Source organism: Ixodes scapularis, unplaced genomic scaffold (genome assembly GCF_016920785.2).
Source record: "Ixodes scapularis isolate PalLabHiFi unplaced genomic scaffold, ASM1692078v2 PGA_scaffold12__126_contigs__length_90152505, whole genome shotgun sequence".
Classification (NCBI taxonomy): Eukaryota; Metazoa; Arthropoda; class Arachnida; order Ixodida; family Ixodidae; genus Ixodes; species Ixodes scapularis.
In genome coordinates, this window is record NW_024609838.1 from 4,426,755 (window position 1) to 4,447,306 (window position 20,552).

Sequence of the window (20,552 nt, forward strand, 5' to 3'; positions counted from 1 at the left end):
TCACACACTTCACCACCTATTGGGTAGCAATGTAAACTTGGCGGTACGGTATATTTTCTATTTCTCTCGAGCATTATCCTTCCCTTTTTGGCTCGAAAAACTTTTGTCAACGTTATAAACGAACCTTTGTTATAGGTATTACGCACATTTGACCTCGGAAATCCCGCAAAACCTTCGCTTTTGTGAAATGCAGTTCCAAGGTCACCTCATAGATGGCGCCATTGCGCCAGTTTCTTTCTCTCGACCTAAGGAATTTTAAAGGCCGACGTACACTTCGCGCTTTCCCCTTTTCTCCCGATTCCTCCTCTCCCCTTTCTTGCAAGGGTTGCAAGAGTGTGAGCGGGCATTGAACCACGTAGTAGCGCTCACGCGGAGGACAAAGTTCGATGGGCGCTTCAGTTCGGCGAGATCTTTGCGTTATGCTACGTCTGAAGGAGATTTGTCGTGGAAGACGCTCTTACAGCCAATGACAATGAGGTAAATGCTTCTTGAATACGAAATTTGACGAGATAATCCCTTTAAACGTCCCCCGAGATTTTTTTTTAAGCGGGTTGATTAACGATTTTTAACGACGCCCAGCATTTTTTTTTTTAAGTGACACCATGCTTTTAAGCACCCCAGTTAAACCGGTATTTGCTAAAAATAACAATCTGGCTACTGTAAACGTTAAACTTTGTGGGCAACCTGGCGATTCCAAGCGGTTGGCCCAGGCTGCCCCTCCGACAATCATAAGTGGTCATCTTGGCCACGAGGGGGCCAAGGGCAACTGGCCACGCGAGCGGCGCTCCGCCGCTGATAAAAGGCCGTCGCAGCGGATGCGCGGGGGCTGTTGGGATCGCGGCGCAGGCGATAGCGGTCATTAAATGTTTACGTGTTGTTGAACCGGTGTGCTGTGTCATTCTCCGAGACGGGTAGCAGCAAGGGAAATCCCACACTGGCGCCCAGACGTGATATGCTGCTCGTCTGGGAGGATGGCAGCAAACTGGGTTCGTTCTTACGTTTTACATAGTCAATTTTGCGTTCCTGAGTTTGCCCAAAGTTGAGGGGGCGTTTCTTCGGAAGCCCACGTTCATCGACCTGCGCAAGTCTCCACTACAACACGATGTCGTCTACAGAGGACGGCGACAGAAACGTGAGTGAGGACGACCTTTTGACGCTCGGTGCACTCGCGGATAACGCCGCCAGTGACATAAAACCAGACGCTAAGCCTGCAGTCTCAGTCCCGGTAGACGCATCATTAGAGGGTGGTCTAGCAGAACTAAGAGTGGCCATGACCATGCTTCTTAACATACAACGAGAGCAGATGATGCGCTCAAGACCCACTCCTGCTGGAAGTACGCCCCCCAGGGACTTCCTAAGGCTCTCGCTTAGCGTTCCGGTTTTTTCGGGGTACGCAGATAGAAAGTCAGTTGCGATGTTCGTCTCGGAACTGCGGGACTACCAAGCTGCGTCGGGAATTGACGACGAAACCATCCTCACCCGCCTTTTGCCGGTTGCACTGACAGACAGTGCAGCACTGTGGAGGCAAAGACAAACTAAATTCACAAGTATGTCAGATTTTGAGGCACGATTTAGGACGGAGTTCCTGCCTCCGGATTACAGCGTGCGGATTAAAGACGAGCTGCGCGCGCGCACACAGCACCCGGAAGAGTCACTTATTGAGTTTGTAAGGGCTCTCCAGGGCCTGTACGATATCGCCGACGCCGCGGCACCGGACGCGGAGAAAGTACAACGCGCCATCCGCCAAAGCCACCCGCGTTTCCATCCCCATCTCAGGGGACGTACCTTTACGAATTTAGACGAGATGGCACGGGAGGCAATCACCATCCAGGCCGACATCCTCGCGGAACTAAGATACCGACCCCCTCCACCGCAGAACATGACTCTGGAACCATCATTTGCGTGGTCTGGAAACGCACGTGCACATAGAGTCGAGAGAGAACAAGACGATTCCAATCAGGCGCCCGTCCCCCGAACCCCAGATCCTCGTGCATACGAATCACGAACCCTAGATCCTCGTGCATACGAATCACGGAGGTGCAGCGGTTACGAAGGCACGCAATCACAACGCTACAGCCCCTCCATTGGTCAAGATGAGTTCTTGTCCTCTGGACCGGTAACGCGGAGCTCGGGAGAGGCAAAAGAGAGCGGGACACCGCACGAAGCCGACGGGCGGGTCACGCCCCGTTGTTTTCGATGCGACCAGCCAGGACACATACACCGGGACTGCAGCGAACGGCAGCGGCCGCCTCAGACACAGGGAAACGGCTACGGCCGGCGGTGGTAAGAAATTTCTACTCTCCGCCGGCCGCGTCAAAAACACAATCCACGAGATCGAGTCGCCGCAGCCGCCTCCGGGCCTCCCGGAGGCTCACACGGGCCCCGGGGACTGACGCTTTTCTATCGACCCTCGGTGGCCCTCTATCACTTTTTCTTCCTCATAACACTCCTCGTTGTGAGACTCCCGGCGTGTCCGATTTTCCATGGACACCCGGGCGCCCAGCTCACACCGTTCGCGGTGTTGAGACTCCCGGCGTGTCTGCTCGTGCATCGACAACCGGGCGGCCAGCTCACAACACTTTCCGTCATGAGACTCCCGGCGTGTCCGCGTTCGCGTCGACAACCGGGCGCCCAGCTCACACCGCTCGCGGTCTTGAGACTCCCGGCGTGTCTGCTCTCGCATCGACAACCGGGCGGCCAGCTCATAACACTTTCACTCCCCGTCATGAGACTCCCGGCGTGTCGGCTTTCACACCGACACCCGGGCGCCCAGCTCACACCGTTCGCGGTCTTGAGACTCCCGGCGTGTCTGCTCTCGCATCGACAACCGGGCGGCCAGCTCATAACACTTCCACTCTTCGTCGTGAGACTCCCGGCGTGTCGGCTTTCACACCGACACCCGGGCGCCCAGCTCACACCGTTCGCGGTCTTGAGACTCCCGGCGTGCCTGCTGTTGCAGTGACACCCGGGCGGCCAGCTCACAACACTCTCCGTCATGAGACTCCCGGCGTGTCGGCTTTCACACCGACACCCGGGCGCCCAGCTCACACCGTTCGCGGTCTTGAGACTCCCGGCGTGTCTACTTTTGCACAGACACCCGGGCGGCTAGCTCATAACACTCCTCGCCGTGAGACTCCCGGCGTGTCGGCTTTCACACCGACACCCGGGCGCCCAGCTCACACCGTTCGCGGTCTTGAGACTCCCGGCGTGCCTGCTGTTGCAGTGACACCCGGGCGGCCAGCTCACAACATTCTCCGTCATGAGACTCCCGGCGTGTCGGCTTTCACACCGACACCCGGGCGCCCAGCTCACACCGTTCGCGGTCTTGAGACTCCCGGCGTGTCTCCTTTTGCACAGACATCCGGGCGGCTAGCTCATAACACTCTTCGCCGTGAGACTCCCGGCGTGTCGGCTTTCACACCGACACCCGGGCGCCCAGCTCACACCGTTCGCGGTCTTGAGACTCCCGGCGTGCCTGCTGTTGCAGTGACACCCGGGCGGCCAGCTCACAAAATTCTCGGTCATGAGACTCCCGGCGCGTCTGCCTTTGCACTGATCCCCGGGCGTACAGCTTCCACTGTTCCCGGTCCTACGCTACCCGAAGCAACTGCATTTGAGTTGGACCCTAATGCGATTCCCTTTCAGCCAAAGGCCGGCACGATCCCCAGCGTCAGAGCCGCTTTGAAGTTCTCAACACCAAGGATGGTCGCTCTGGATGGCCGGCCGCTAATGGACTCGCACCAGCCGACGGGGGTAGGAACAACCTCACTAAACGAGGAACCGACATTGCTCATCCCAGCTGTGAGTAGAATCGAATCTACACCCAAGTCTCTTGAACCTCGTATGACTGTGAATGTACTAGGTATGCCAGTAGCCGCTCTTTTAGATACTGGAGCAAACATATCGCTTATTGGGGATGCAGTATTTGCGGAATGTAACAAGAGAAAGATACATCTTCGGTCAGCAAACGTGAAATTGCAAGTAGCATCGGGGTCCGTACTGCCTGCTGCCGGCGCAGTCAGGTTACGAATTTCCTTTCATGGTAGAAAACGAAGACAACGGTTCGTATACCTCCCAGAACTGCCGGTGCCCATGATCCTTGGTAGAGATTTTATTGCAGCGGAGCGGGTTTTGCTCGACTTTGCCCAGGCTGGATATTGGTTGGGTGGCGAAACGAAATTAACGCCGTTTACCAGACGGCAGGATTGTATTCGCGGCCAAGCGTTCCCGTTAAACTTTGCCGGGCAGATGCCTTTACTTCCAGACAGCGTGCTCAAAGCCGTGCAAAAGTGTTCCGGTGAAGACAAACAGAAGCAGCTCCAGCAACTGCTGGAACCCTTCTCGCCGATGTTCACGGAAAGACCTGGGAAAACCGATCTCCTACAGCACCGCATCGAAACCAAGGATGCACCTCCCCGGAGGTGCAATCCGAGACCCATAAGTGCTCACAAGCGCGAACTTCTTGATGCGGCGCTATTGGAAATGATCGACACAGGCGCAGTACGTCAGTCAAAAAGCCCGTGGGCTTCCCCGGTAGTCCTTGCTCCAAAGAAGGACGGCACAGCAAGGCTTTGTGTTGATTACAGGCGCCTAAATGAAGTGTCAGTCAGAGACAGTTACCCGTTTCCTAGTATTTCCTCAGTAATGTATGCCCTTGGAAACGCGACTGTTTTCACAACCCTCGATTGCAGCCGCGGATTTCTTCAAATCGAAGTTCATCCGGCTGATGTAAAGAAGACCGCATTCATTTGCCATAGGGGGTTGTTCGAATTCACTCGCCTTCCCTTTGGTTTGTCCAACTCTCCCGCCAGCTTTCAACGCCTAATGGACGTTGTCCTCGGTGACGCGAAGTACGAGTTTGCGATGGCGTACATGGATGACGTAGTGGTCTTTTCACGAACATTCGAGGAGCATCTCGTGCACCTTCAGATCATACTCGAACGAATGCGTCAAGCCGGCCTTACGATTCATCCAGATAAAGTCCAGTTGGCATCGCCTGTAATCAACCTTCTCGGATTTGTTGTGGATAACGGAACGCTGCGGCCGAATGAAGATAAGCTGCGCGCAATAACGGAGTACCCACCCCCTTATGACGTCAAAAGCCTACAGAGATATCTCGGGATGATTGCGTTTTATAGAGATTTTATTCCGCAATGCGCTGAGATAACTGAACCCCTGAACCGATTGCTCCGCAAAAAAACGAAATGGTGCTGGGGGCAAGAGCAGCAAACCGCATTCGCGTGTCTTTCAAGGGCTGTGACTGAAAACGCGTGTTTAAACCTGCCCGACTTGAATCGTCCGTTCGTCTTGCAGACCGACGCAAGCGATTACGGATTAGGAGCAGTCCTTCTGCAGGAACATGACAGCGTTCTTCGTCCCGTAGCTTTCGCCAGTCATACGTTAACCGGAGCGGAGCGAAACTACTCAACAACCGAAAAAGAGTGCCTGGCAATTATTTTTGCGCTTAAGAAGTTTGACATGTACCTTGACGGCGCTTCGTTTAGCATTCAAACTGACCACATGGCTCTCTCGTGGCTCAAAGGGCTTCAAAACCCTGCAGGACGACTCGCTCGATGGGCCCTTTCGCTCCAGCGCTACAAATACACAATCGAGTACAAGCGTGGAGTGGCTAACCACGTTGCAGATGCGTTGTCCCGTGCTCCACTTCTCGGGCAGGAAATGCAGGTGGATCCCGACTTGGTGGCACTGGCCAATGCGGCGCCCATCACACCAGAGTCGCGGTGGGGAACCCTGGTGAGCAGAGAGGAGCTCCGAGCGGCCCAGCTGTCCGATGGACTTTGTCAGAAGGTGATGCACCAGCTGGCAGAAGAAAACTCAGCCGACGCTGGGAATCCCAGAGACTTGGACTCATACCTGCTCAGCAGCGACGGCATCCTGCTGCGATACATCCCCCAGGCGGACGATGGGTCCAGCGGCCCGCCATTCCGGTCTGTAATACCACGTAAACTGCGTAAGTCATTTATAAGATATATGCATGATCCCGCCTTGGCAGGCCACAGCAGTGGGAGCAAAACGTACGAAAAGTTGTCCCAAATTGCAACGTGGCCAGGTATGAGGCAGGATGTGATGAGGTACGCTCGTAGCTGCCCGGTTTGTCAGAAGGCAAAACCCCGAGGTGGCCAACCACCAGGTTTAATGCAGTCGGTCAAAAGCAAGTACCCCTGGGAGTGTGTTGCCTGCGACGTTGTCGGTCCCTTTCCCCGTAGTCCACGCGGCAATCAGTATTTGCTAGTAGTGACCGACCATTTCACAAAATGGGTCGAAATGTTTCCTTTGCGCAAACTAGACTCTAAGAAAATCTGGGACTGTCTTCTCGAGACGTTCGCGCGCTTTGGCTTTGCCGGAACGCTTATTACAGACAACGCTTCTTATTTTGTTAGCAAGGTGTTCGTGGATGCGTGTAAGGCGCTAGGCATACGGCACAAACGGACTTCGCCCTACCATCCACAGGCGAATATCACGGAAAGAGTGAACCGTAACCTGAAGCAGATGCTTGTATCGCATACAGAGCGACACAAAGACTGGGACGCGAAATTAGCAGAAATGGCATTCGCTACCCGCACAACAATCAACCGGTCCACGGGTTTTACTCCGGCCCAACTTAACTTTGGAAAAGAGCTCGTGTTTCCCCTGGGAAACGGCCTCCTTTGCACAGATCCTGCAAGCACGCAGCGCACAACCACGCAGTTCGCAGAAGATCTCCGGAAGCGTTTCACGGAGAACCTGCGTGAAGCTCGAGAGAGCCTCGACGTCTCGAGACTGCAGCAGGCAAACCAGTACAACAAGGGGAGGCGAAATCTGCAGTTCAAGGTAGGAGATCTGGTACTGAGGCGAACTCATCCGCTGAGTGATGCTGCTAGAGGCTTCACGGCCTCTTTAGCAAAGAGGTGGGATGGCCCCTACCGTGTTAGTAGCAAGCTCTCCAACCTGTCTTATGAGCTGGTGCATTGTGAATCTGGTGAAGTGTGCGGGTCTATTCATGTCGCCGACCTAAAAGCTTTCTATGAACCCGAGGAGGTAGATGTGTCGCAGGTTCCAGATGACGACTATCCGGACCACCTCTCGGAAGATTCCACACCGTCTCTACCGCGGTACAACTTGAGACGGCGGTGAAGACGACCGGGAGTAGCACGAGTTCTAAGCGTATTATCTTCATGCCCTCTTCGGTGTTTTGGGGGGGGAGAAGAGAAATGGTCCGCGCTCCCGCATGCACAGTGGGACAGGCATCTTTCGTGTGCGCGGCTACTTTTTCCTACCGCGCCATGGCCTCATGTTGTTTTTAATTTCTAGTTCCTCGTGCCAGACAGCGGCGACGCAGCTCCCATCATCAGACCACCCCCCATGGCTGCATCGGTACTGTCCGGAAGTACTGACGTCGGACCCGTGCTCGCTCATCTGAGAAGACCCTTGCTGACCAAGAAGGAAGGCCCCCCCGAAGACCATCAAAGACGTCCTCTGTTTTCGTTTTTGGAAGGGGGGAGATGTGTGGGCAACCTGGCGATTCCAAGCGGTTGGCCCAGGCTGCCCCTCCGACAATCATAAGTGGTCATCTTGGCCACGAGGGGGCCAAGGGCAACTGGCCACGCGAGCGGCGCTCCGCCGCTGATAAAAGGCCGTCGCAGCGGATGCGCGGGGGCTGTTGGGATCGCGGCGCAGGCGATAGCGGTCATTAAATGTTTACGTGTTGTTGAACCGGTGTGCTGTGTCATTCTCCGAGACGGGTAGCAGCAAGGGAAATCCCACAACTTTCCTAAATAGACTTTTTTTTTTTTTTTTTTGCAGGAAGGATTTGTTTGACGAACACCGACATGTCTTGCATGTTCTGGAACTTTAGTACTGACATACTTTAAATTTAATAATAAGACGTACAAAATAATGGAAGTTCTTTTTTGTATGTTTGATCAACAACAAAAAAAGTCTTTATTTTATTTTTAAGATCTCGCTAACCTTGGCGCGCAGAACCTCTGATTACTGCCACACCAACCCGAAAGCTCCAACTGGCAAAGTCCCAAGAGCAGTACCGCACCTAGGACATATCCAGTAGCAACGAGTTTCTCCGCTTGTTTTCGCCCCTGCCGTATTTTGTTCGCGCGCCCAAGCTTGAACCAAAAGAAAATAAAGACAGCGATCGCTATACACCACACGCATGTGCGCACATGAACAAAGCGCGCCACTTATATCCTTCGCGCCTGACCGATCAAAAAAATATATCGCTTATTACGTCTGATAGTGAAGGTGCCTCTACGCTTCACTTGCAGCAAGCGCCAGAGCGTGCACCACACCGTGCATGTTTGCACATATTATGAAATCGAAACGAGCCATAGGACCGGCAAGCTTGTTCCAAGAATGCACCCCCCCCCCCCCCTTTTTTTTCAAAAAAGAAAAATGAAAGGAATAATAGACACCCGCAGTTATCCTTTCAACCCATTCGCTTCTTTATGTGGAGAGAGTAGGTTTGATCGTTTCACCAATGCAGTTTCACTCGCCGGCGAACTGCCGCTCAGCAACGGGTGCGCGCGCGGTGGAATGCGGCTCTAAGCCCTCCAAGACAGGTTTCTTTCCCCCTCACCTACCTCACCTGTCGTTCCCCCTCGGCTTCCGGCGGCGAGTTCCTTCGACGAGTCAGCCAGCCAGCCGCCAACCAGCCAGCCAGCGAGGTGCTACCCTCGAAACGAAACACTTTTATTTTTCTCCGGTTTCCAGGTGATCGGGTTCCCACCACCTGTCATCGTGTTCCAAGACCAACGGAACCGGGAACTCACTCTCTCTACCTCGGTGGTGTAAACTAGAACCCAGCGGTGTCGTGGGCTTTGCTGTGCCGTGGCATGGCGGTGGTGGTACCGCGCCATGAACTCCACCTACCCTAGCTGGTGGAGGACCTCAGCTCGCTGAGAGCTGGCCGCGGGACAGTCCGGGATGCAAGTATGGACTCTGGTGCTGGGCTGGGTGCTGGTGCTGTGTCCCACCAGCACTCGAGGGCACGTGGCGCTCACGTTCCCACCGGCCAGGCGCTACGATTTGGATTTCCTCGACAACGGGCGCACCAAAGCACCGTGTGGGATGCCAAGAAGTACGTACCGCTGCCTTTTGCGCTCTTGTCGTTACTATATATACTGTATATACATTATACAAACCGTGTCAGTTTTGACCGTTTTACTGTTTCCCCAACTGGGAACGGTCAAACCAGTTGACTCCCAATGTCTGCATCCGTCTAGTTAACTGGTCCCAGTTGGACCCTCGAGCTGACCCTATCCCATTTGGGACCAGTTTTGATTCCCAGTTAAGGAACCTGTAATTCCACATTGGGACAAGTTGATTACCGGTTGGGATTTCAACTTTTCACATGGGAAATTTCGTGTCATAAATATTAATTAGTGTCTACATCCCTCACGCGCCGATGTAACGATCGGCCTCTTGTCCCGGTCAAGGCACATCTTGTTCTGGCCATGACGTAACGTCGTGGCAGGAAAATGGGACTACGCGATTGATGCCCCCGAAGGCTTTTGAGCTGCGTGCTTTATTACATGTCTCGGGTCAACCTCGCATCCTGGCGAGAGCGTTTTCTGCGATCATATGTTCGCTTCGCGTGCCTGCCCGCTCGCAAGAAGCGGCGCGCTCGTTCCGCTTCCGGGTGCATCGCCGTCGAGGTGAGCCGCACCGCCCCGTGCCCGCGGATGCTCAAGATGCTGATGAGCTGCATGCTTGAGCTGGCGCGCGCTCATGTTGTGAACTCTGGCGACCCTGGAACGGGTCCGTTTTCCAGCGAGCCGCGCCTGTTCCTGCTGGGGTGTTTGAATTCGTCTGCTCTCCTATTAATAGACCGAAAGTCGCAAACCCTAGGTCCACAGACGTTCAGCAACTTCATTTGAAAACACGATCAGCCAAAGAACACCAAGAATTTCTGGATATCTAAGAAATGTTTATGAACCTTCAATTTCTAGAACACACCAAGAGTTTCTGGACACTTAAGGAAGTTTATGTAACTTCAATTAGCAAAATACACGAAGAGTTTCTGGACACCTAAGGAAGCTTGGTGAGGCTTCGATTTTTAAAAGATATCAAATGTTTACGGACACCTAAGGAAGGTTATGTGGCTTCGATATCTAAAAGCAAAAAACACCAAGAGCTTCTAAACATCTCAAGAAAGCTTGTACTTTCATGTTCTAAAAATAAGACAAATAAACATATATTTTTGTTTATAAGTGAGTTTAGCCACGTATTAATCGTTTTTTGAATCTCGCCGTGACCTGCGCCCCCTGGCTGGCGTGTCGTTAAAAAAAAAGGGAACGTTTTAGGTCAAAGCCCACTTTTAGATCGTTGCAGGCCTGCGGCGTAAATTCGGGGACATCAAATCAGTGCCCCCCTTTTTTCTTTTCAAAGTAAAAGAAAAAAACTTCTTTCTTTTTTAAAGGAGAGGGGAATTCAGAGGCGCGCTTGTCCGCTTGTCCACGCGTGACCTCGCCGGGCTCAAGGACGACCGGCCGCTCCGACCGGCCTCAGGCGTTGCAAAAAGGGTCTCCCACTTCATTCAGTACAAGCAGCGGAATCTCGCAACAATTCCCCGCTTGTAAGGAAAAAAAACAAAACAAAACAAAAAAGAAATTACGAAGAAATGAAACGAGGAAAATGATAGAATGGGCGCATAGTTTGGAAGGGAGACATGCTCAGACGGACAGACTGATGGCGTTTCGTTTACTTTTCTTACACACTTGTTACGTGTTCCCTTCTAATAAACCGTTAACGCCATGTTTTTTTTTTCTTTACCAGGAAATAAAAAAAAAACAAGAAAAGAAAATTGGTCGTGCCAGGCGGGAGTTTTTCAGCACAATGCTCTCTGGCAATTAAACAGACCAGTGCACAAGGTGTAATTATAACGCGTAACCGCCCGGGAAGCACTTCGGGGGAGAAATCCGTGAAAAAGTTCCTCATTCTGATGGTGGCAAACACACCAGAATAAAATACAAAATAAAAATAGATTTTGAAACAGGTCCATAAAACAGGAAGCTATTTGGCATCCTCAAAGGATGCAATTATGTCCCGGCTGGAATTAATGTGAAAGTTCACCGGATTCCCCTGTCAAAATGAAAAAGGAAAAATAAAAAATAAATAAAAAAATGTGTATGTGCATGAATCAGCAGTTATGTCTATTTCAAGCAGCATGCCATGAGCAATGAACTTGCTTCCGTTGCATTGTTCAGGACTTTTTGAGTTTAATGAACACAAGTATATTTTCACGATCATTTGCAGCAGTGCCATCATCTTGATGGCGCTGCTGTACTAAATCTTTCTAAAAAAACATATATCTTCTTTTTTTTTTTTGTGATTACAATTATTATGGTTAGCTACATAAAGATGAACAATTTTAATTTTGTTCAAGGTGGAGCAGTGACATGGCAAAGGGCACAACTCCATCCTGCATAGCAGAAAAAGCTATAGGGTGTTTTCACTGACGAAATTTCGTCCACCATTTTGTCGTTGTGAGCTGTCTGGCGTGTGCCAAACTCGAGCATTCCAAGGATTTACATGCCCCCTCAAATCCGTAGAGCACCGCTGACATCATCTCAACCGGTTACGATGTAATCCTTCAATGTAATAAATTTCTTTGAAAAAACAAACTAACAACAAAATGGCGAATTGACGTCATGTGCAAACAACCTATTCCTATCCTGTGCTAATTCAACACATTGTTTAGAGGTTGACAAAACAAGTAGGGCAGTCTAGTTGTAATGCAGAGCATGCATATGTCACAACTTAAGTATGATTAAGTTTCAGCAATCATCTACATCTTGCATCACAAAATACGAACACAGATAAGCATTTTTTTTAATAATCAATATGTGCAGGCAACATCGTGACCACTCTCCCAGTTGGTGCAACGATAAACGTCACCTGGCATCTGGCATATCCTCACAAGGTACTCATTCCATCATGTTTAAGGGATTTATATGGTGATCTCTCGAATGATAAACCATGCATTCTATGTAATTATACCCAATGTCGGCACACTAGAATGGATAAATATATTTGCTGAGAGTGCCCACTGTCATTGCTTTTATAAAGAGTCAGTCAGGTATTCAGAGAGAAGGGGAGAAGGGGGGAGGGGGGGGGGGGTCCGGATGTCATGACCCCCTTCTTGAATTCTGCATATGTAAAAAATTTAGGGCGTGGAAGAAACGGGGAGGGGGGTTTAGGCATATGATACGCTGAGCGAGCCCCCCCCCCCCCCCCCCCCCCCCCCTTTCATTCCCTCTGGAGATACCGCAAACACCACTCTGGCATAGAGCCGACTTATTTTAACAAAATAATAACACCGCAGGAAAAATTTGGTTCACACTAATCATTAGTCTTTTTGATTGTTTTTTACTTTAAATTGCTTTAGCAATTACAGCATTGTTCGTAATACTATACGAAGGCATAAAACAATTCTCAGCCATAAAGAATTAATATTTTTTGTTTCAATCATGGGCTAAAGCAATCCAGTATGCAAAAATTGTATAACGACCCACTTGCTGCCCAATTAGTTTTATAAAAAAAATAATTAATCCACACAGTAAAAACACCAATTTATGCGAACTTGTAAATCAACATCAAATTAACAAAAGCTACCAACTGTTCTGGGAACGACATTTTCAATGCTGCGAGTCGGAAATTCTGCACAAATTGGTTGTATGCACTGCAACTTTGATTGATTTCTTGAGAACACAGTTTTCTAGCAAACTTAGAGCCGTGACTCTAGGTGTTAGTGACCGTGAAGGCTAGATGTGAACTAATTGTTTGCCTGATGTATTCGTAAATTCATTTAATGTTTTTTTGTTTTTTTTCCTGTCACTAGGGAGGTTACAAACTCGAACTGCTGGATGCAAATGAGAAGCATTTGCAGGACTTGACGGACACATCAGCAGGAGAGTATCTCGGATTAGACGATGCTACGTAAGTATGACTCGCGAGGATCAGCGTCATGGGTTTGTAAAGTACATGTTTATGAGACCTATAACATATTAGGGATTCGCAATAAGCTTTTTTATACAACTGTTCATTTGTGCAATTCAAAACTTGGGTTCAGATTCCTTTCTAAAGCTCTTCCGCACATTGTCTCCCTTAAAAAAAAAATGTTTGCTACCCATGAAGGAATTACACAAACAGCTAACATATTTATGGTAGCACTTTGTTCATGCTCGACAAACTCGTCATACATAAAAAAAATAATTTCTGAACCAGTAAATCTTGACGCAATAATTGACACGCCGAGACTCACACTGCGATTTCCGAGGAGAATGATACTGGTTGTTAGTATGATCGCACAATTGCTTGTGCCAGCCAATGAAAGCGAACTGCCACCCGCAAAAGAGCCCTGCTGCAGCGCTAATACTATTGCAATAGCCACCAAAGTTGTAAATGCACCAAGTAAATAAAAATCACTAAATTCGAAAAGTAATTTGTCGCCTGCCAAATTTGGCGGACATAGCGGGTCATGTGAGACGCCTTTTCTTAAAGGGCGACTTCAGTCAATATTTTTAGAATTTCAGATTATGACTGCTTTCAGCTCAGGCAGTGTCTCCCAAGTTACAACATATCATTTCTTTTATATATTTTGTGTCGTTTTACAAATATCACGGCTCAAAGTCTGGTTTCGGGCGTCTATGGCAAAACAGAAAGTATCTGCTAGAGGGATGGCAACACTGATCGTCGGCTGTACAGCCGCGATATGACGTCACCGTGGTGCTGCGTATGCGTCGCTCAGTGTTCCTCGACTACAAGCTAACCCACCTGCCACCCGCTAAAGAATGCCTGGTCGCATCTTTAAAATCAGTTTTAGTGGGCATGCGGCTTCACATATACATAATACTTCGGCCGTGATCATATTTTGCGCCACTAAAGTGATACCAGTCATTTATCTCGGTTTCGTTTTCCATTGTAGTTGCCCTTAACGCAACGCTGACATGGTCCTCCTCTATAATGTGTTCTATCTTAAAAATTGCCAGCAATACGTGCAAACGAAATTCAACCAAGGTTGATAGCCAGAGACCCCCAACAGAAAAAAACGTTGTATCCATTAAAGAGCCTTTGTGCACAAACACAGCAAGCCTATTTACAGGTCCTTGCATGTAGTTCTACATATCAAGTATTCCAGACACGGGAAGCAGTCGCAGATCAGAAAGAAAACAGCTGTTTTCAGACCAGCATTTACCACCTGGCACATTCTTCAAGACACTGTCCCCTCCCGTCTCGCGGAAATGGAGCGTGCTGGTGGAGTTAGTTACATCATTTATGTAATTGCCCTTCCTGCGAAACATGCGCAGGGCACAAAGCTCAACGGTGCGTCTGCCTGGGTCGGTGGCGTGCCGCGGCTGTTCCCTCCGTCTCTTGCGGCAGGCGGCAGAATGGGGTGGAAAGTACCTCTTCTGGAGTTGCGCCGACGTCGACCTCGTACCAGGTGAGCCCTCCTACCTCACCCATCGCTAGAAAATATTAATGTAATTACCGTCGTAATTCGAAAGGTATAAAGGTCTTCAAGATTGAAATGGTAACCCAACTTGCAGATGCCCTTTCTCGAGCGAACTGAGCTTTTCTGTAAGACAGGGACAAGAGTTCAATCTAATATGAGCCAGTACAGCACTGTGAGCCAGAAGTAGCACTAATGATTCAAGCCTGCCTGTTCCCCAGTGTGAACTTGTATTCTAAACTCAAAGATGAATGCTGAACCTCCATCATACTCTGAACAGTTTATTTACCCAGTGCATTCTATGCAGATTGCAAGTTCGTCTGCTTCTTGCACAGGGGTTGCTATGACGTCAGGATGCGGAACTCTTATTGGCTGAATAAAAAAAATAGTGGGTACACCTCAAGGCACCTAGCACTGAGGTCTACCCACAATCCTTTCATTTAAGGGGGGGACACTACCCACAAAAATCAATTTCTGCAAAAAAAGTTGATTTTGAAAAATGCCACATTTAGATCCACCAACATCTACAGAGTATTCCCATAAGGTTTCGTTAGATTACACAGCATAGTTAATTTTTTATAAATTATTTTCGGTCCACCAATGCTAAAGAAAAGGTAGAGGTTGGAGCACTTTGAGTGCATTTTTCTCCCTTCCACTTTTTGGCATAAATTTCACTTTAGGAAAACTATTGTTTGTTATTGAGACAGAAGGAGAGGCTCACTCTTTGTTTTTCTTAACTGAAATTTTATGGGCAATGCAACTGTGGAATTGTTTTTTGACTTTCTGGATGTCTTTTATAAAATATGTTAAGATTTTGTCAACAACATAAAAGAGAAAATATATCTGACTTTTCACCACAATGTTAGTGCAAAATAAATTACTTTTCGGAAATTTTGTTTTCACAGTTGCGCTCTCCAGGCACTCTGCTGCAGATCTGGTGAAGAAAACCGTTGGATATTACATTAGTTTTCTAACAATAGTTTTTCTAAACAAAGTTAGTGTGTTCCTCATAAAAACGACTATAATCACATTTATAATTCATGTACACAGATGAAACTTTGCACTGCATTCTTTCTTGCAACGTCCACTATATACTGTAAACTTCATTCATATTCAGCCAAAGGTTCAAAAGTCAGCCCTCTTGGGTAGTGTCCCCCCTAGCTCGGCGTCATTCTGACGTCACCACAACTCCTGCACAAGAAGGACATGATTTGCTCTCTGCATTGTTGTACACTTTCTAGATAACGTATAGATAAATATAGATTCTAAGACAGTCTCAACGAAGGCATGGGCACGATCGTGCAGGGACATGCAGTGGTTGATATCCCCTGCTAATGCTTTGGCCGAGACCACATTCGGTGAAACTTTTGTTTGTTTCATACCTATTAATTGTCAGTCGTGACCTTTGCTTTTCGTGAAGAAACCTAGCTGGGACACTGTTTGTTTTATAAAATGTCCTCGTCTTTTTCAGTGTCGGAATTTCACGTAATCTGCTCGGGCCACGGGCGAATCGAAGGAGGTCGTTGCCTGTGCGACCATCTATACTCCGGCAACGTCTGCCAATACAAAGGTGCGTGAGGTTTCGCAAAGTGGCTTCGAAATCGTGAACCACGAGACAGCTGACAGGCAGGCGGACGTCTGTCAACAGTCCTTACAAAATGTTGTTTGCTCCAGCCGTCCCTAAGCATATTGTAAGCTGACCTGTTCTCGAGACGATAAGTTGTTCGCATTTGAGGGTCAACGGAGCAAGATGATGTCTCGCTTTCAAACTATAGTCTTGACCACCAAACACCGCAACGTTCACGGCGGTCCGAAAGCAATCTGCAAATTTGGCAACTCAAAAACATCTTGCGAAAACTGCCATGGGCGTTACGGTGCCTCAACACGCCGTCCAATACCGCAAAAGCGCCCACTGTTGACATTTTTAAAACTTGGCAATTCTGCAAATTATACGTTAAGTGCCTGCCTTAACCGGACAAGCACCCATGCCTAGATAAACCCAGTTTTCAGCAAAAGTGGCGTGGGCACTCCCCCGACATATCATGGTACACCACTCTCACCGTCTGCTGGTAGCGTATGTCACGATCTTTCTGGAACGTGGACGAAGGGGGCCGAAGCACCCGCCGAGAAGAGACGACACGCAGCCTGGTTGAGGGTGGACGATGACTGACTGGAGCAGTGTGTGCTCGACGGCGTTTATTGGGGCGCGATGAACAATGTTGCCCGCCGAGCCTGGCGGCCGCGGACGGGCGGACTGGAGGGGGGCGCCACTAACTTGTCACACTCCTCCCCCCCAGTTTGTTTGTTATTAAACAAAACTAAACACAATGCGCACGGCCGACACCATCTCGGCGTCTGGTCGTGCAAAGTCCCGGCCTGTCGACGATGAAGGTCACCCCGGCGAGTAGCGGTCAGGTGGCCTCCGCTGCCGTGCACTCCGCCTGGGTACAGGTGTCGACGGGCCAGGTGTGGCAACGCCGGGCGCTGCCTGAACCGGTCGCGCTCCACCCGGTGGAGCTGCAGAGACCGGATTGGGGATTGGCACCGGTCCAACTGGTGCCACAGGAGTGGCGACGCTTGTCGCCTCCGGGGTGGGTGGCGCTCCGCTGGCCACGACTGGTGCTGTTGGGCCCCCTGCAGGCTGGTCCTCTGAAGCGACGACCGAGGGTGGAAGCCAGGTCCCGCGGCGAGGCCTGACATGGTCAGCGTGCCGGTGCCAGGTGGTCCCGTCGGGCATGCGGACGAGCAGCGATGAGGCGCTCGCTGGTGAAACCACATGTCCGGCAGACCAGGGTGGGCCAGGACGGAAGTTCCTGGCGTACACCGACGCTCCCGGCTCCGGCAAAGGCCCGGGACGGCACCCTCGGTCAGCAGCCAGCTTCTGCTTCAGCTGCTTCAGGAGCGCCGTGGACCGGAGGTCTGGATGCAAGACGTCCAGGGGGGTCTTGACCATCCGGCCCAGCAGAAGCTCGCAGGGGGCACGGCCAGTGACCTCGTGAGGTGTGGTCCGGTATTGAAACAGTACCCGGGCCACCTGCGTCCGGAAATCCCCGGGCTGGCTCCTCTTCAGCTTGTTCTTGAGGGTCTGTACCACCCGCTCTGCTGCACCATTGGAAGCGGGGTGGTACGGCGGAACCAGCATCCGGCGGATCCCATTTCTCTGCAGCCAGTCGAGGTACTCGGCGCTAGCGAAAGCGGGACCATTGTCGGACACAATGATGTCCGGCAATCCCTGCGCCGCGAAGACCTGCCGCAGAGCCGCAATGGTCGCGCTTGCCGAGGGACTGGTGACTGGCAGTGCCTCCACCCACTTGGAGAAGGCGTCCACTACCACCAGGAAGTAGTGGCCCTTGAAGGGTCCCGCATAGTCCACGTGCAAGCGGGACCACGGCCTCTGTGGGAACGGCCAGGGGGTGATTTCCACGTGGCGCAAGGCTCGCTGGTTCTCCTGGCAGACCTGGCAGCCTTGCACCTGGTGCACGATGTCCTGGTCCAAGCCAGGCCACCAAACGTGCGACCGTGCCACCATCTTGGTCTTTTCGATGCCAGGATGCCCCGCGTGCAGCAGCTGCAGCACCTTGGCCCGCAGACTTTGTGGAATCACCACCCTGGAACCCCACAGGAGGCAGCCTTGCTCCAAGCTCAGCTCGGCGGTCTTGTGGCTGAACGCCTGGTGACGCAGCTCCTCCCCTCGGGCAACCGCCTTGACCACCTGAGACAGGACCGGGTCCCGGCTGGTCGCCTGCGCCACCGCAGTCCTGGTCAGCACCCCCGGGTAGGCCCGCTCCAGCAGGAAAACGTCAGCTGGCTCTGGAACGGCAGCAGGCACCTCCGGCAGGGTCAGGCGGCTCAGGGCGTCAGCAGGTCCCAAGTCCTTGCCAGGGCGGTAGACCAGCTTGTACCTGTAGGCTGCCAGCGTCAAGGCCCAGCGTACCACTCGAGGCGAGGCTTGCACTGGAACTGCCTTGTCAGGTCCCAGCAGCCCCAGCAGCGGCTTGTGGTCCGTGACTGCCTCGAACTGCCGGCCCCACAGGTACTGGTGGAAGCGCTGGACCCCGAAGATGAGGGCCAAGCCTTCCCTGTCGAGCTGGCTGTAGCGTTGCTCCGCCGCATGGAGACGACGAGAAGCAAACGCCACAGGGCGTTCCTGACCATCCTGACCCCGGTGCGACAGGACGGCTCCTACCCCGTACGGCGACGCATCCACGGTGAGGACTACAGGCTTGGCCGGGTCGAAGTGCACCAGCACTGGAGCCTTAACGACCAGCTCCTTGCTGAGCTGGAAGGCCAAGTCCTGCTCCTTCTTCCAGGCCCACTGCTGACCGTCACGAAGCAGTCGATGCAGCGGCTCCAGATGCGTCGAAAGGTTGGGCAGGAACCTCCTGTAGAAGTTGATGAGGCCGAGGTAGCTCTGAAGCTCCTTCTTGCTCTTGGGCTTCGGCGCCTTGAGCACGGCCTCAATCTTGCGGGGAGCCGGGGCCAGGCCAGCCTGGGAGATGATGTGTCCCAGGTACTCCACGCTGGGGGTCAGGAACATGCACTTGTCCAGCCTCAGCTTGAGACCGGCGTCCTGTAGTCGTGTCAGGACTTTGCGCAGGTTCTGCAGGTGGTCCCCGTCGTCGGTACCGGTAACCAGGATGTCGTCCAAGTACACCGCCACGTGCCTCATGCCCCTGAAGAGGTTGTCCATCTCTCTCTGGAAGATGGCTGGGGCTGAGGTCACGCCGAACGGTAGGCGCGTATACTGGAAGAGTCCCATGGTTGTCGAAATGGTGACATACTTCCGGGCGGCATCCTGGAGCACCAGCTGCTGGTAGGCATCTCGAAGGTCGAGCTTGGAGAACTTCTGTCCCCCGGACAGAGCCGACCAGAGATCTTCTACCCGAGGCAGCGGGTACTTTTCGACGGTAGCGACGGGGTTGATGGTGACCTTGAAGTCCCCGCAGATCCTGACGCGGCCGTCTCGCTTGAGGACTGGAACGATTGGTGCAGCCCACTCGGAAGTCTTGACGGGCACCAGGATACCCTCTCGCTGCAGCCGTTGCAGCTCCTGGGTGACCCCGTCCTTCAGGGCAAACGGCAGCGGACGCGGCTTGAAGAACCGAGGCCGGGCTCCCTCGGGTACGTGGATGCCGACCGTCGTGCCGGCAAAGGTGCCCACCCCCGGCTGGAACAGGGACTGGAAGTCGGTCAAAAGGCTCGGGACGTCCTTCACCACGTGCAGCGCAGCTTCTTGGTACTCCGGCAGCCGAACACCCAGCGAGTGAATCCAGTTCCGGCCCAGCAGCGTCGGCGACGACCCCTTGGTTAGGTAAAGGGGAAGGATTGCCTCCCTGTCGCCAAGGCGAACGCTGACTTGGGCCCGACCCTGGACCTGGGATAGCTGCCCGGAGTAGCTGCGCAGCATGACGTCAGACGCCTCGATGGGCACGCCGGGGAAGGTCCGCTTGAACAGCTTCCCGGGCATGACCGACACGCTGGCCCCCGTGTCCAGCTCCATGGTGATGGGGTGGCCGCAGATTTCGACCGACACCATGTATGGTGGCACAGACGAGGAAGGCTTACTCGTCTGCCACACGTCGAAAATCTGCGGGTCCTCGGCCACGACGTGGACTTTGGCTGAAGACGGACCCGGGCCTGGTGCCGCTCGTCCCCGCCGCGTTCTCTTGCGACGACCACCCTGGCCGCGGGCTTGGTTGGAACCCGGGCTTGAACCAGGCTGCTGCTGCTGCTGCTGGCCGCCGCTCGTCCTCCCCCCTCGGCAGACACGTGCGAGGTGCCCAGTTCTCCCGCACGTAAAGCATCGTGCTTGGACGAACTGGCACTGTGAGGGGGAGTGGGCAGCACCGCAGCGGCTGCAGGCACCGCTCCTTGCCGCCATCTTGTTCACCGCCGCTTCCGTCGACGGTGAGCCGGCCGCACGCGCTATCTCGCTGGCGTCTTTCGCTGCGGCTTCCATCGCCTGCGCTGCCTTCACCGCGTCGTCCAGCGAGGGGTCGGGGAGCTCCAGGAGTCGCGTCTGCATGGCGGGGTTGTTGATGCCACAGACGAACCGGTCCCGGAGTAGCGAGTCCAACTGGTCGCCGAA

General features: G+C 52.3%; 1 protein-coding gene across 1 annotated transcript in view; it reads left to right on the forward strand.

Moving 5' to 3' along the window:
• Nucleotides 1-8,048: 8,048 nt before the first annotated feature.
• Nucleotides 8,049-20,552, forward strand: part of LOC8024492 — a 31,088-nt gene continuing 18,584 nt past the window's right edge. The window contains exons 1-5 of the mRNA XM_029991260.4: nucleotides 8,049-9,091; nucleotides 11,865-11,935; nucleotides 12,854-12,951; nucleotides 14,322-14,455; nucleotides 15,936-16,034. Of these exons, the coding sequence (XP_029847120.2) occupies nucleotides 8,938-9,091; nucleotides 11,865-11,935; nucleotides 12,854-12,951; nucleotides 14,322-14,455; nucleotides 15,936-16,034 (556 nt within the window). The 5' untranslated portion in view covers nucleotides 8,049-8,937. The remainder of the gene's footprint in view (nucleotides 9,092-11,864; nucleotides 11,936-12,853; nucleotides 12,952-14,321; nucleotides 14,456-15,935; nucleotides 16,035-20,552) is intronic.